Source organism: Gobio gobio (assembly GCF_949357685.1).
Source record: "Gobio gobio genome assembly, chromosome: 11".
Lineage (NCBI taxonomy): Eukaryota > Metazoa > Chordata > Actinopteri > Cypriniformes > Gobionidae > Gobio > Gobio gobio.
In genome coordinates this window covers 41542582-41559454 of record NC_137104.1, presented here as the reverse complement: position 1 = coordinate 41559454, position 16873 = coordinate 41542582, and the positions used below count along the sequence as shown (strand labels likewise).

Below are 16873 nucleotides of genomic sequence, written 5' to 3'. Positions count from 1 at the left end.
AAGACAGGACAGGCATGTGACAGTTACCCATACTTGATAAATGACAATATTAAAACAAATTTCAGGTAATAGGAGTTTACAGTCCATTGTTAAATTGGCACAATCCCTGAAGTTGGTTTCTAACCGTTGTTTTCCTTTTCAAAAACAGCAACTAGAAATGGTTTTATCGTAGTAAAACAATGTTTTTTTTTTTTTTTTTTATTATTGACTAATGTTACCATTTATACAACCTCAAAAATGTTAAACTACGTTTGTTTTACTAGTAAAACCATGGTTCATTGCCATAATAATTCAAAGTAACTTTAAATGATGAATCCGCCAGCCCTCATTCACCTTATCTCTCCTTTTGTTATTACGACGAGTTGTTTTAGATACATTGTCGGGCCCTTGAAAAGCAGACTCGAGGGCGCGAATGTCTAAGTTGCAATGGTAACGAGCAAAACACGCTCACCGTACACACACACAAAAAAGTAAAACCGTTTAGATTTTATTGTTATAATGTTTTATTCTATTAACAAATTAAAAAGAGAGAACACCAAATAAATTATGGTAACTGACTGTGTTAAACCAGTTTTTCACTTGATTGATTCATGTTGATAGTGCAAATTGACCACATACAGAGACAGAACGATCTTCAAGTAAATAAAAAGAAGGACTGCTTACCTTGACATCTCGTTGTTTAATTTGCAATTTCAGGTAAATCTGAAACTTTACAAGGGAAAATACAACAAATAATGAACCCACACTGAGAAGGGAAGAGAATATTGCTCACGTGACGACACGTCAGTTTGTTTGTTTTATTCGTTAAACTCGCCAAAAAAAGCAATAATATCTGTCTGCAGAGCCGCAGTTTCACCCCAGCCGAGGTTTTGCCCGCACATGCGGTTTCACACGCACAAAAAAAAAAAAATTTTTATATAGGCTATATATATATATATATATATATATATATATATATATATATATATATATTATAATAATATATATTTGTCAGTGATTAAAAGTGTTAAATTAATGGGTGAAGAAAGATTCAATTGAGACATCTCAAACACAAAGGCACATTTATTCGATGAACACAGGATAGTTACAAAAATCAGTATATGGCCTCAGTTTTAGGTGCATAATTTTCTACATTATACATTGTTTGGCAGTTGGCACTGACGATTTACAGCAACTATGAAAACAAGTGATAATTGCTGACGTCAATATATTTCATCAATGTTACTTTACTTTTTCTTTTCTTTGTTGGCACAAAACCATCAATTGAGTGCACGCACACCCCACCACCAACAACAACAACAACAACAACTATTAATTTGTCTCTATTTCTCTATAAAAAAGGATCCATAATATTAGCAACAACCTTTATCTAAGTCCTTCAATAAATGGCACATGAAAGGTTTCCTTTTTACAACTTCCATGGACATTTCCCAATATGTTTTCCCAAAGTTGGTAATCAAATCAATTAAAGGCTCTAAGGGGATAAGAGTTAACATTTTTCCTATCACTTTCCTTAAAGTCTATAAAAAAATTTATCAAGTTATACATATAGCTTGAAAAGGCTAACAATACATTCAAAACAATTATAACTATTCTAAAATATTTTTTTGGCACAGCACCTAACACACATACAGTTAAATTGACAGCACTAAATTTGAACACTTTCCTGGTGTGTATAACCCACACTGGCCAGAGTTCAATTTTAAAAATGAACAAACAAAAAAAGCAACTTTTACATTTAATTTAATGAATGTAAAACTTTTTCTCCACACCAAAATGTTTTCACATTTAATGTTTTTTTTTGTGTGTGTGTGTTATTACAATTAAAACATCATACTGTCCAAGCAAAACCAGAAAATACATATATTTTTATTTGGTGACTGTGACTGTAAATGTCATAAGGTTTATAACCTTTATATTGATCAGCTTAAAGGGATAGTTCACCCAAAAATGAAAATTTGATGTTTATCTGCTGACCCCCAGGGCGTCCAAGATGTAGATGTGTTTGTTTTTTTCAGTAGAACACAAATGAAGATTTTTAACTCCAACCGTTGCTCGTATAATGCGTGTCGAATGGGATCTAATTAGAATTAGATAAACATCAAATTTTCATTTTTGGGAGAACTATCCCTTTAAACAACAGTGGCCTGTTCTTAACCATCAAATCTGAATGCTCACTGAACAAATATGAAAGGTTTTTCCAAAACAAAGAAACCTGTTCCTAATGATGGAAAAATTATTCACTTATCTTTTGTAAATGCAGTTGCGTGAAATGCTGTATTTGGCACATTTACATTTATCAGAAACTTTTATCCAAAGCCACTTACAAATGAGGAATACAATAAGCAATTCATCATAAAAAGGCAGACACAAAAAAAGTGGTCACGATGCGTTTTCAGCTGTCTTTTGAATATTGCCAGCGATTCTGCAGTCTAGATGGAGGTGAGGAGATTATTCCACCAGCATGGAGCAATGAACGAAAATGTTATGGAGAGCGATTTATTGCCTCTCTGTGATGGTACCACAAGCCTCATTATTCCTTCAGTGAGTGAAGGCTTCTGGTAAGGGTGTAGATTCGTAGGAGTGAGTGGAATTAGGAGGGCTCTGAGCCTGTGGTAAATCTTTAGGCAAGCGTCAATGCCTTGAACTTGATGTGAGCAGCGAGTGGTTGCCTGAAAGAGTGCTCTGAGGGAGGAACTTAGACTTTGTGCAGTGCTCTTTTGGGCTTGTTAAAGACGAGATGTGCTGCAGCGTTCTGGATCATTTGCAGCGGTTTGATTACGCATGACGGCAGTCCAGCCAGAAGCGCAATGCATTAATCAAGCATAGAAAAGGACCAGGGCCTGGATGAGAAGTTGTGTTTAATGTTCTGTTAGAAAAAGGCCTGATCTTCCTGATGTTGTTTAGTGCAAATCTGCATGACCAAGCTGTCTTTGCCATGTGTTCTTTGAAGGTCAGTTGGTCATCAAAGATTACTCAGAGATTTCTGGCCCTTGATTTGGTAATCGATGATGTACCTAGCTGGATGGTGAAATCGTGTTGTAGAGTCGAATTGGCAGGGAAGACAAGAAGTTCAGTCTTTGCCAAGTTGAGCTGCAGATGACGTTCTTTCATCCAATGCAAGATGTCCGCAAGACAGCTTGAGATTTGTGCAGCTACTGTGGGATCAAGAAAACTGGTCTTTTAATGACAGAAACAGTCACAATTCCAAGTGCATACTGATCTCTTGCTCAAATCAAAATTAATACACAAGTATAGGACAAGCACATAAATAACAGTGCAAGCATACACCCCAAAATATTACATTTTACAAATAACACAATTTTCTAGAAAGAGGCCACAATGTTATTATTAGGCAAATAAAAAATATTATCAATCGAAAAGTTATATATGAAAAATCAACAATATTAACTGTGGGAATGTGGCTTACCTGTGTCTTTGTATCTCTAAAGAAAGAGCTGTTCTCATCCCATGGACAGTGTATTGACTGCTTTATAGACAACTCTTCAAGCACATCATCACCTTTTGATTTTTTCCATTAAGCCAGCATCATGCATCTGTAACAACATTAAAGGAATAATGTACTCAAAATCGAAATTCCAAACCCATATTACTCATTTTTGCGTAACACAAAACACACTCTAATGCTTAAAAAAAAAAAACATTCATGAAAATATTAACAGTGTAGTTTGTGTGGCTTATGTGCCAAAGTCCAAGTCCTGTGAACTCAATATAGAGATTTTGACACTGAAAATATTTATTTTCAAATTAAAAAGATTAAAACTCAAATCCAATGACGAAACATCAACATAAACAGAACTCATCGTTCAGGCTTCATGAAATGAATAAACCTATGACTGATATTACAATTTTAATTTGGGCAGTTTATAATAATTTGATTTGACAGTATGATACACATTGTAGCCTAAATGTTACTGTCAGAGTAATATAACATGTCTGCAAAACAATTAGCAGCGTACATCACAAATAGTGTTATAAAATAATGTTATAAAAATACATAATTGTAAATGAGGTGAAACACTTACTTCTGTTTTTTCTACGAATTTAAGGAACCACCTAGGATTATTTCATGAGAAATTGGCTATTCTAAGAACATGAACTTTACATGCCATAATATAACCTTGTCGATAGGGTGAAGTCAGGGTGAAGTGTGACATCATCAGCTAGATTGGGACAAATAAGCTTTTTTTGGTGTAGTGCTCTTAAAAAAAATATATATATTAAAAAAAAAGTACATTATATATATATATATATATATATATATATATATATATTAGACACGAGTACATATATATACACACAAAATTGTGGGTGGTCTTGAAATGTAATAACTACTTAATTTGAATATCAACATTTGATTGGTCAAATATAAATCATGTGGGTGTGGTTACTAAAGTGCTGGAATGTCTTAGAAAGCATAAGTTAAGCATAAACCCATACATAGTTTAAGTCTAATAAAATCGTTAAGGTTTAAATTCTAATACAAACAGTATTTCAGTCTGCAATATACATTTTTACATCTGTTCATGTGGTTTTTAAATTTTATGCAATGATGTGTATATTTCTACAATATGTTTTAAATATATATATATATATATCAAGTTGTTACTGTCCCAATTTACCTAAACATGTTAGATGAAATGGGGTGGCATTCAGCTAAAGTGGGACATCCTATTAAATAGAAGATATTACATTGCTTAATGCGAGAAATTGATTTTTTTTACAGAAAATGTCACAAAGCTATAGGCAGAAAGGGAAAAACTGAAAAAACATGTCAGCCAAACCAAAGACAAAGGTATAATCATTGGAGTCAAGGAAAAATGAAACAGGCAAATCAATGACTACAGGATCAGGCTAGGAAATTAGACTTTGCTTGTTGTTTTTGTTCCAAAATCCACCCTTGAAAATAAGTTGTTGTGACTGGATGTAGTCATGTCTCTGGGAGAAAACAATTTTTGTCAGAATCATCTGAAAAGGAACTGGCTAACATGTTAAAGCATCTTTCGCAGATATGTGAGGGGAAAAAAACTTTTAAATATGCAAAAGCTAATTGAAATAAATCATTTTGTGAAACCAAAAACACAGCAGGCTATTAGTGGTTCCAAAAATAAAAAAAAATAAAAAATAGCAACCTAGAGCTGTGCATGAAACATCATCATCATCATGTGCCTGATTTTATTGTTATGCTTTTACAATTAGAAAAATTTATATTGAAAAAAATTAAATAAATTGTATATAAAAGTATATAAAAAAAAATGAACAATACCCTTTTATAAGCAACTGTATTATCGAAGCACAAACTACATGAAAATGCACATCCAGTACGACGGTAGAATAAAAATGGGTTCTTATCATTTTTTAATCTCTGCATATTTAAAAACGACTCATATTCCTTGAGGCCTTGTGCATTAGTTTAAAACATTTACAGTGTAGGTGGAAAATATTTATTTGTATTTAACCCATTTAACCCCACATTTTTCCCATACACAAAAATATCCAAATCTTGTGTCATTAGTATCCCTTTGAAACAATCAATCATAATTTTTTGAAATTTTCATGGAAAAGTGTGTGAAAAAGTGTGTTTTATGATCGGTCACAATTGTGACCGGTGGGATACTGTGTTGTATCAACCATTGGACAGACTGAATAGGTCTATTTGACCTGTGCAGTGTGTTTGTGAGTGTGTTTCTGTCTCTCTCTCTGTGTGTGTGTGTGTGTGTGTGTGTGTGGGTGGACTGGTAATCCCTACATTATGTCCCCACAAAGATAGCAATATCCGAAATCCTCGTCCTTGTGGGGACATTTTTAGGTCCCCATGAGGAAAACATCTTATAAATCAGACTAAGTGATGTTTTTTGAAAATGTAAAAATGCAGAATGTCTCCTGTGATGGGCAGGTTTAGGGGCAGTGTGTGTGTGTGTGTGTGATGGGTAGGTTTAGGGGCAGGGGCAGTGTAGGGGGATAGAATATACAGTATGTACGGTATAAAAACCATTGCGCCTATGGAAAATCCCCATAAAACATGAAAACCCAACATGTGTGTGTGTGTGTGTGATGGGTAGGTTTAGGGGCAGGGGCAGTGTGTGTGTGTGTGTGTGTGTGACGGGTAGGTTTAGGGGCAGGGGCAGTGTGTGTGTGTGTGTGTGTGTGACGGGTAGGTTTAGGGGCAGGGGCAGTGTGTGTGTGTGTGTGTGTGTGATGGGTAGGTTTAGGGGCAGGGGCAGTGTAGGGGGATAGAATATACGGTATGTACGGTATAAAAACCATTGCGTGTGTGTGCATGCTTGTGAACTCAATGTCCGACTGCATTCTCCTGTCTTTCTCTTTTCCTTTTCTACACTCCATGGTACAGCTTGAAGCACTCAATGTGCAGTGGTACATTACATTTCTCACATGCATAGGTAGTGCGTTTCTCACAATGACGACATCTCTGGAACCGGTGCATCGTGTTAGCTAGCTAGTCTTCCTGGGGTCTGTGTGTGTGTGTGTGTGTGTATGTGTGTGTGTGCATGTGTGTGTGTGTGGTGTGCGTGTGTGTGCCTACCTGTAATTGCGTGTGTGTGTGTGTGTGTGGTGTGCGTGTGTGTGCCTACCTGTAATTGCGTGTGTGTGTGTGTGTGGTGTGCGTGTGTGTGCCTACCTGTAATTGCGTGTGTGTGTGTGTGTGGTGTGCGTGTGTGTGCCTACCTGTAATTGCGTGTGTGTGTGTGTGGTGTGCGTGTATGTGCCTACCTGTAATTGCGTGTGCGTGTGTGTGCCTACCTGTAATTGCGTGTGTGTGTGGTGTGCGCGTGTGTGCCTACCTGTAATTGCGTGTGTGTGTGTGGTGTGCGCGTGTGTGCCTACCTGTAATTGCGTGTGTGTGTGTGTGGTGTGCGTGTGTGCCTACCTGTAATTGCGTGTGTGTGGTGTGCGTGTGTGCCTACCTGTAATTGCGTGGGCATGTTTTTGTGAAATATCAGGACACAAATGTGTATAATGACATGGGTATGACACAGGTATTACAAAAAGAGGGTGAAATATGAGGACGTTCCCCATGTCCTCACTTTTCAAAATGCTTATAAATCATACAGAACAAGTTTTTTTTTCACAGAAAGTGAACTGCACAGTCTCCTGTGAGGGTTAGGTTTAGGGACAGGGGCAGTGTGTGTGTGTGTGTGTGTGTGTGTGTGTGTGTGTGTGTGTGTGTGTGTGTGTGTGTGTGTGTGTGTGTGTGTGTGTGTGTGTGATGGGTAGGTTTAGGGGCAGTGTAAGGGGATAGAAAATACGGTTTGTACAGTATAAAAACCATTACGCCTATGGAATGTCCTCACATTTCACAAAAACAAACGTGTGTGTGTGTGTGTGTGTGTGTGTGTGGTGTGCGTGTGTGCCTACCTGTAATTGCGTGTGTGTGTGTGTGTGTGTGGTGTGCGTGTGTGTGCCTACCTGTAATTGCGTGTGTGTGTGTGTGTGGTGTGCGTGTGTGTGCCTACCTGTAATTGCGTGTGTGTGTGTGTGTGTGTGTGTGTGTGGAAAGTTAAGTAGAATTAGTTAGCTAGCTAGTCTTTGTGTGTGTGTGTGTGTTTATGTGTGTGTGCGTGTGTGGACAGTTGCAGTAGGTAGGAAGTTAGGTGGCAGCAGAATTAGCTAGCAGAATTAGCTAGCTAGCTAGTCTTCCTTGGGACCGTGTGTGTGTGTGTTTCTGTGTGTGTGTCTGTGTAAAGTAGGTAGAAAGTTAGATAGCGGTAGAAAGTTAGATAGCAGCAGAAAGTAAGGTAGAACAGTTAGCCTATGTGTATTAGCATGTAGATACAATGGGTTATCTCACCGGTCACTATTGTTGCCGGTGACATGTTTGTGAGTTCTATGACCACATTAAACAAAGTTGAGTAATTGCAAATGCATATATCAATACTAGACACCTTAAACATGATGTGTACCAAAAATCTATGTTCCATCCTTATGTTAACATACTTTACTAATCTTTTCTTTGGGAGCTTTCCTGCTGCCATCCTCTTCTCTTGATGCAAACAGGAATTAAACAGCTCTGGTCATGTGACAATTTACAGTAAACATGCAACACTGCACATATTTCATTGAGACCCTTTATAATTTCAATATCTGCTGGAAATGCATTGATAGATCATTAAGTAACATTTTTATAGCCTTAGAAATGAGCCATTTTTTTACGGTCACTATTGTGACCTGTGGGATTAAATGGGTACACAGTTGACTAAAAAGTATTCCCATTTTGCTGACTTTACCCTAAGGATTTAATAATAATAATAATAAATAATAAATTAGGCATACATCATGCATTCCCGGAGTTATTAGTAAAAAAAAAAAATAATAATAATAATAATAATAATAATCTGTTTATCACTGCGCCATCTTGTGGCCGCTCACCAAATCCAAAGTACACTTGATTTCACACAACACATGATTGGACTCGTTCTCATAAAGGTAAATCATTCGGATTACACATCATTAGGTTATAGATAATTACTGCTGGCCACAAAATCCAAAAAATAAAGTAGTGGGCAAAACAATATGCCAGATAGACAATTGAACATAAAAAAATATATATAAAAAATACATCCACAGATTTACACAACTGCATTAAAAACTAACTGAAATGGGACTAAAAGACCTTCTAAATCAGTGGTTCCCAACCACGTTCCTGGAGGACCCCCAACAGTGCACATTTTGGATGTGTCCTTTGTCTGACACACCCACATCAGGTCTTGGAGTAGTTACTAATGAGCTGATAACCTGAATCAGGTGTGTTTGATTGAGGAGACATGCAAAATGTGCACTGTTGGGGGTCCTCCAGGAACGTGGTTGGGAACCACTGTTCTAAATCACCCAGTAGAGCACTGAGGCATCACTATACACTGAATTAACTTTTAAGTCCACTAAACAGTGTAGTGGATGAACACAAAATCATTTAAAAATTGTGTTCTCTTCCACAATTACTTAGCCTACAGTAAAAAGGGGATTAAGGCCAATAACCAATCTAGCCTAATCAATGTATTAATCCTATTTTTAATCATCCCCAGCAGAGGACTGCATAAAACAAAATCTGACACTTGTCTGCCCAAATGACAAAGGACCATCCTTTAAAAAAATGTATTTTATATGTCAAAACAATGGATCAAATTGTTTACACTACGACCCACATTGCCATATTTTGAAATGGGAACAAGACATGATGTCTTCCACGTTAAAAGGTAATTTTCATGACAACAAGGAAAAGGAAAAATGTGAATGAAGAACGGAACACAACTGTTTTAGCACAGACTTTCAAAGTATGCGGGTGAATACCATCAGGGCTCAAGGCACTTTAACTGCTGACGAACCTCATTCACATGAGATTTAATATAATTTCATGAGAGGCAGAGAAGTAAAACTCACTAAACCTCGAAACAAAAAAATTCACCTCATTCGCATTCAACCCAGACCAGCAAATACTGTTATTTTTAGTTTCATATAACCAGCAAGTTATTTTAAACCATTCCAAAAGCCCACTTACATTCATACATGCATATCCTAGGCGTTTATCCACACGCACGTTCTCCAGGCGTTTATCCACACGCACGTTCTCCATGCGTTTATCCACACGCACGTTCTCCATGCGTTTATCCACACGCACGTTCTCCAGGCGTTTATCCACACGCACGTTCTCCAGGCGTTTACACGCACGTTCTCCAGGCGTTTATCCACACGCACGTTATCCATGCGCATTATAAAAAATATACTTTCTTACATACGTCGCCGCCATCGCCGCCGCGCACTTTGAACGCAGCTCCGACACGTGACCGTGACGTCTAACGTCTCGAATCTTGCGTCTGACGCCTGAATACTATGGGATTTTGGCCAGACGGCTGACGAGCGTATACACGTTAGTTCTCCTCTCTGTTTGCTAAGCAATCATCACATTTTGTATAAATCACACCCCATACGGGTATACTTCGGCCGTCCGCGTTCGTGCACCGCCCGCATGACGTAATTTTCGTCATGAGGAGGGCTCGTGGCCGGCCGCACACCACGTCCGCGCGCAGCCCAAATTTTGAGACCGTGCGGACGGTCCGCGTGCAACAGTGCATGCGCCAGCAGTACAGAAGAGTCCACTAGGTGGCAATACGCACAGTATTGAGCACAGTGTTCAGCCGTCGAAGAAGAGTGTGCAAAGACTGGTTTAAAAACAACACGCTTGAAAAAAAAGAGAGAATTTTTGATTCTTCAGTGTTTCTTCCAAACTATGTTGCAATGGTGGATGCACTACAGTTCTTCTCCGATCATGCCCAGCGAATGTCCCGTTGATGACAGGACTCAGTGCTGCCCTCCGATGTCTGGTGGAGCATAGACACTTTTTTACTGCGCATGTGTCGAACGCGATCATCCGCGCGCATCCGTTGTGTAGTATACTTTGAAAGACGCGCAGACAGGGCTGCACGCATGAAGCGTCCAGGCGCGGTAAGTGAAGTATACCCGGGGCTTTACGCCCTGCTAACGCGTGCGGTGTGAAGCCGGCGCTCACTCATCCCCAATACAGCGCTCCAGACCGGCTCACAATTAATGAATAGCGCACATTTATGCCACGCAATTGTATATGAACTAATGCTGATGAATAATGACAATGTTTACTTTATGATGATTATATAGTAATATGTTTTAGACGGTTGTAACAATGCATATTTTATCTCCTGAACTTGAATGAGCAGCTGCAACTGCAACAGAAGCGCAGCAGACATTTCAAAATAAGAGTCCCGTTGTATTTCGAGCTTGTTTATAATTTAAAAGTCAAGCATTATACAGTATATTCGTATTTGGTTACACAATAAACTGTATTTCATTTAATTCCCATTTAATTCTTAGTCAGGAGGAAAGACCAGTATTTGACACATATTCAATAAAGTATCAGGGTTATAATAGTTAACTAAAACCATTTAAAAAAATCATTACTTTTAATAAATGTTAACTGAAATTAAAAATAAATAAACTTATTTGAAGCTTTAGCTTTACCTGATATGGCCTACTAACCAAAATAAATACAAAGTTATAAAAACTATATAGAGGTTTTTAAAAAAACAAACAAAAAAGTGAATTGAGCTCTCTTTCGTGTATTTTTAATGTCAAAAACAAAAATGATGTCAAAATTAAATGGAGCTTGAATGCTTAATGTATTACAATTTAACTAAACTCATTAGATTTTAGGAGACTAAATCTACAGTAGATTTAGTCGACTAAAATCTTATGATATTTAGTCGACTAAAACTAGACTAAAACAATTCAGGTGACTAAAATATGACTAAAACTAAATGGCATTTTAGTCAAAAGACTATGACTAAAATGAAATAAAAATTTGCTGTCAAAATTAACACTGGAGTAAATCATGGGCTAATTTAATTTTTTTTTGGTGAACTACCCCTTTAAGAGTTACAATTCATCACAAACTATTTTAATGTAAATTGTACTTTTTATTCAGTGCATAACCAAAACATATTTCATTCCCTTAAAAAAAGAAGCTTAACAGAAGGTATAGGACTGTGAAGATTTAGGGGTGTTAATGGAGGCGCTTTACTCCATCTATCATTCTGAATCCCATCCGAACATAAAAAATAAATAAAATAAAAATAAAATAAAACGGATTTTCTCAGCTTTTTGCCCCAAAGTTTTTTTTTTAATTATTAAATGTACCCACATTCAAGTGTTGATCTAAAAAAAAAAGCATGAAGCTAAAATAAAAAGTTTTTATTTTATTGTATTTTATTTTTTTATCAAAGATATCAAAGCTTTAATCTAAGCCTGTATGAAACCAGGCCATAATATATTAAATTGAAGTATATTTAATTTTTGTAAGGGGTAGTAATAATAGAAAAAAAACACCCACCCTGTGTACATGTAACACAGTACATTTCATTCAAGAAACGCACATCCAAGAATTTATTTATTTCCTTGTTCTGATGTATTTTCCATGAGAAAGAAGAAAAAGAACATGAATGAAAAGATGTTTTTTATTTTAGAAGCTGCAGCAGTGACTGGAATTGGATCCATGAAGATAAGGCAAGATATGCTAATAACTACGGTTGGTAACATAAAACAAGACATGTTCAACAAAGCAAGAATGGAAGTGCTTAAAAAGTTGAATAACTTAAAGGTATACTGATCTCATATTTATTAAAGACAATCATGTATTTAGTTGTGCAATTTCTAAAGTCAAATATAATCTTCTCATGTTCCTGAAGCTGCACATAAAGGATGCTCTTGAAAAAGGACTAAAGGAAGCAATAGAACGCTCAAAATCACAAACCAATGAACACAGGGGTAAGAGAGAATATCATCCTATTACACCACAGAAACAAGCGTTTAAACAAATAATCTTTTGCAATGTCAAGTGACTGATTAATCTCAATCGTTGTCATTTCTAGATGTCTCTGGATATATTGAACAGCTGGAGAAACTGTCAGATCAACTTTCTGACTGATGGACATCAAGCAAAAAGAAGCCCAAGAGAAACAGAACAAATCATAGAAGAAATAAACATACAAATAACAGATTTTCAGTATGTGTTTTCTATATATATATATTATCTTAAGTTGTTAACTTTTATAAAATTTCTCTAAACATTGGGATATATTGTAGGGTTTCATGAAACATTGTATTGATTTGTTGCACTTTTCATTGTAACCGTTTTACAGCAAGACTTGGAAATGACATGTAAAAACTGTAAGAATAAATAGGCTCTTAGCTTGCAGAAATTATATGGTTACATGATGTAAACTCCCTCTCACTTCTCTACTCTCTTCTGCTTTGCTGTGTAAGCTTAAGATCAGGACAGGATAAGGAGCCTGAAAAGCAGGGGCGTAACTACAGACAGTGCAGGCAGTGCAGCCGGGGCCCGTGCGGCCGGTGGGGCCCGTGACGAACGCGGGCCCAGCCCACATCGCAAGCGGGGCCCTGGCGATGAAGTGTCAGTGTGACAGGATGCGCCAATACATTGGGTTCGCGGGGGCTCGAGCACCCTCGGGAAAAAAGGCTAAATATTCTCCATTCATTTTAACCAATAATAAAAACGATTGCAGCTTTCAGACACGACTTTCATCTCCTTGTATAGTTAATTTGAGGCCGTTTCTATTGCATTATTTTAATGACAAATGCGAGGGCATTAACGCGCATCCTTATTACGAATCTCTCCGCTCTCTAGCAGAAAATCGACGTGCGCTCTCAAATGTCTCATGGCTCTGCTCTTGCTCGCATATTACGTGTGCGTGCTCAAACTGTGTTCTGTGCACTCGTGAATCTATTGCTCTCTCTAGAATTTTCTTCTATCCTGGATTTAATGTTGCCAGAAACTTTAGACCACCAGATTTTTCACGATTGACTGATAAAATAAATAACACAGTTGGTAAGCTACCTATATAAATTATACAGACTTCACCTTTGCTTCCTTTGAAATCTGATTTTGTTGATGATTTTGCTCAGCGAAAGGCTCGTCGGACGCAACTCAAATAGGTGACCGTAAAGTACAGTACAGATGCTTTTTTAAAGGATTTGGCGTATCTTATTAGCTGCCATGCCCCCATTTAAAAGGCTGTTCTTGTTTTAGGGCTGTTTCATTGTGTATATATGTGTGTATGATTTTAAATTGTGTGTGTGTGTTTAAGTTTATTTAACACATAAAGTAATACACAGCTGTACAAATTTCCTGTCAGGGATGACACAATAAAGTTACTTATAAAGCTAGCCAGATTTTGGGACATCATTTGGGACTTATTTGGTGTTAATAAGTTTTTCGGACCTCTTTTGTCTCATTTAGTCTCTTGCCTCTCGTAGAGGAATGCAGTTGCTGCGTTTCCTGGGGTTACTGTGTTAAAAATACCAAAAAGGTTGCGGTAATTTCAAAACCATAGTGCTGATTTGGTACATCTGGCTTCTGCGGCCAGGCGCAAACAGCACAGCCACTGTAGCGTGTGTTGGAGAGAGGTGTACGCAAAGAGAACTGTTCAACTAAATATAAGAAACTGATAAGTGTTGGTCTAAATGAAGTACGTTAGGCACACAAATTTGCATATATTCCTTCTAGAGCGCAGTGTGTGTGTGTGTTTGTATGTGCTTCATAAATGTGCAGACCAGGGGGCCCGTCGTAATAACCTGCACTGGGGCCCATCATTACTAAGTTACGCCACTGCTGAAAAGTAAGAGCATCCCATTTGGGAAATATCTGTTGTTTTTAGAAAAGTGTGGAACAAAAGTTAATCACTTTGCCTTATATGGTATATTATTGGCCTTGAAAAGGGGTAAACATGTACAATTATGGTAAAATGAGATATGATGACTATTTGTTTATCAACTTTGTAAGTCTTTGTTCCATGATACATTAATATGCATTTTATAAAACAGTATACAATCTGACAATAAACTTTGAAGAAGTTTGATCATAGAACTTTGCATCTGTTATCATTTCTTCCTGCAGCTGTGCATTCCTGACTGAAAGGGCTGAGACAGTATCTGAACTTAAGGCACTGAGATACAGAATATAACCTAACAAAAATATAGTTGTCCTATTTTCAAGAACCTTTATTGGCATTTACTGTATAGACTGAATTTAATTTCCAGGGTCTTCCTGAAAAAGAAAAAAAAGTTACTGATACTGTGAATGAGTATTTATTGCATCAATGATATTGGCTTTGATACATTATATTGGATGAAAAGAAATTGAGCGTCAGCGTCAGTTCTGGCAGGCCAAGTAGTCAAGACGCTGCTAACGCTATTGGTAACAACACTGTCTCATCAGCTGATTTGCATCAGCTGTTTCAACTCCCCTCGTTACTAATGGCTAAGCTAAAAGCAGGGCGCCTATTTAAAGCAGATCCAGATAGAAATATTGAATATTCTATATAGACTAAGGCAAGCAGGAAATGAAAGAGCTGACAAATTGGCTAAAGAGGCACTAAAACTGAACATCCCTACAATTACACTTGCTTTAAGTAGAATGGAAGGAAAAAGTATAATTAAAGAAGCTTGCAATCAGAAATGGCAAAGTTATTGGAATGAATGTAAAACAGGAAGACATTTTAATATAATATACACAACAATGTAAGACAAAGTAGAGTGACACAAAATGTAAGTAGAGAAGATCAGGTTATTTTAACAAGACTAAGGATGGGACATACAAAACTTAATTCAACACTTCATATTATAGGAAAACATGGAACAGGATTATGCGAAATATGTCAAGTAAAGGAAACAGTTGAGCATGTGATGTTATTCTGTCCTAGGTATGAACAGGAAAGAACTGAGTTAATAAGGAAGCTACATGAAATGGGATGCAAAGAATTTTCACTCAACAACATATTAAACACTACACTAGGATCTGGGGAAATTATAAGGTCAGTTTAAAAATTTATTAAGTATAGTGGTCTTCGAAATAGAATGTAGACATCGTTAACATACTACTTGACTGAAATCACTCCACACTCCAGCACAGGTGGTGGCGGTATGCACCAAAAAGTTGGTATGCGACCCGCCAATAAATCCATAGAAGAAGAAGAAGAAGAAAGCAGATCCAGTTCGCTCTTACTACTAGCTGCTCGCTGCTTTGCAACCAGGATAAGAATGTATTGGTTTTCCTTTGCTTATCACTATGCATTTTGTGCGGTCTGCTTTAACAAATCATCGAACATACACAAGGCTCTTTTAAAGTGCATTGCCTTTCACTCTCTGTTCTATTGAGTGAGATAAGGATGTGTTGGCTAATGATTCAATCATGCAATGTGAGCATTATTTTTGCAAATAATGTATTCAATATTACATACAAACGCCAGCAGCTGCATTTTCAGCAGAATTATATCAGGACATATACTATAACTATGGGAGCAGCAACAATTATGACCATGTGTTGGATACTTTCGTCAGCTTATTTCTAGACTAAATGCTGTCTCGTAAGAATGATTTTTTTTTTCTTCTCCAGCTTATCCGAGTGTGCCGGTTCAAGTTCTAATATTACAAGCTATTTTCTCAACGAAAGCAACCCCGCTTGATGAGCCTGTAATTATATAATTTGGCAAACGTTTCACTGGGTTCTGTGTCTCGGGCTCTGGGATACGTGTTCCATTTGCAGTGTGTTTAGCAGCGATGGGTGGCGGCCAATCGTCACGGACGTGATTCTGAGAGGTGGCCGTCAGCGAGGTTTTATTAGTTAAAATCACTCACTGCTCACATGCATGTTTTGCTTTAATACAAGATTTGTCAGGAGCTAATTAAATGTGGAATTCGGCAGGCAAAACAGAATCATATCACAAGGATTTGTGCAGTGCGAAATATAGCGAGCAATCTCAAAGCTTTAGCTAATATTGAAATGCTTGTTCTCAAAGCTTTAGCTAATATTGAAATGCTTGTTCTCAAAGCTTTAGCTAATATTGAAATGCTTGTTCTTAAAGCTTTATTGAAAGGCTTGTTCTTAAAGCTATAGCTAATATTGGAAGTGCTTGTTCTTAAAGCTATAATATTGGACACGCTGGTTCTTAAAGCTATAGCTAATATCGGAAATGCTTGTTCTTAAAGCTATAATTAATATTGGACGCGCTGGTTCTTGAAGCTATAGCTAATATCGGAAATGCTCGTTCTTAAAACTATAATTAATATCGGAAATGCTCGTTCTTAATACTATAATTAATATCGGAAATGCTTGTTCTTAAAACTATAATTAATATCGGAAATGCTTGTTCTTAAAACTAAAGCTAATATTGGAAATGCTTGTTCTTAAAGCTATAGCTACTATTGGAAGTGCTAGTTCTTAAGTTCTAATTAAAAGTGAAAGTGCTTGTTCTTAAAGCTCAAGCTTAAAGTAATATTAAAGCTATAACTA

General features: G+C 37.1%; 1 protein-coding gene and 1 long non-coding RNA gene across 2 annotated transcripts in view; one reads left to right on the top strand and one right to left on the bottom strand.

Annotated features, from left to right (window-relative positions):
- LOC307133627 (nuclear GTPase SLIP-GC-like) overlaps positions 1-14445 on the top strand; it is a 154287-nt gene extending 139842 nt beyond the window's left edge. The window contains exons 28-30 of the mRNA XM_079828757.1: positions 12030-12163; positions 12252-12330; positions 12435-14445. Of these exons, the coding sequence (XP_079684883.1) occupies positions 12030-12163; positions 12252-12330; positions 12435-12490 (269 nt within the window). The 3' untranslated portion in view covers positions 12491-14445. The remainder of the gene's footprint in view (positions 1-12029; positions 12164-12251; positions 12331-12434) is intronic.
- On the bottom strand, positions 1046-10296 carry LOC307133631. Its single transcript, XR_013817456.1, has 3 exons — positions 9536-10296; positions 3431-3557; positions 1046-3158 (listed from the first exon to the last, which is right to left on the bottom strand). It is a non-coding gene; the product is annotated as an uncharacterized lncRNA (long non-coding RNA).
- Positions 14446-16873: the final 2428 nt, after the last annotated feature.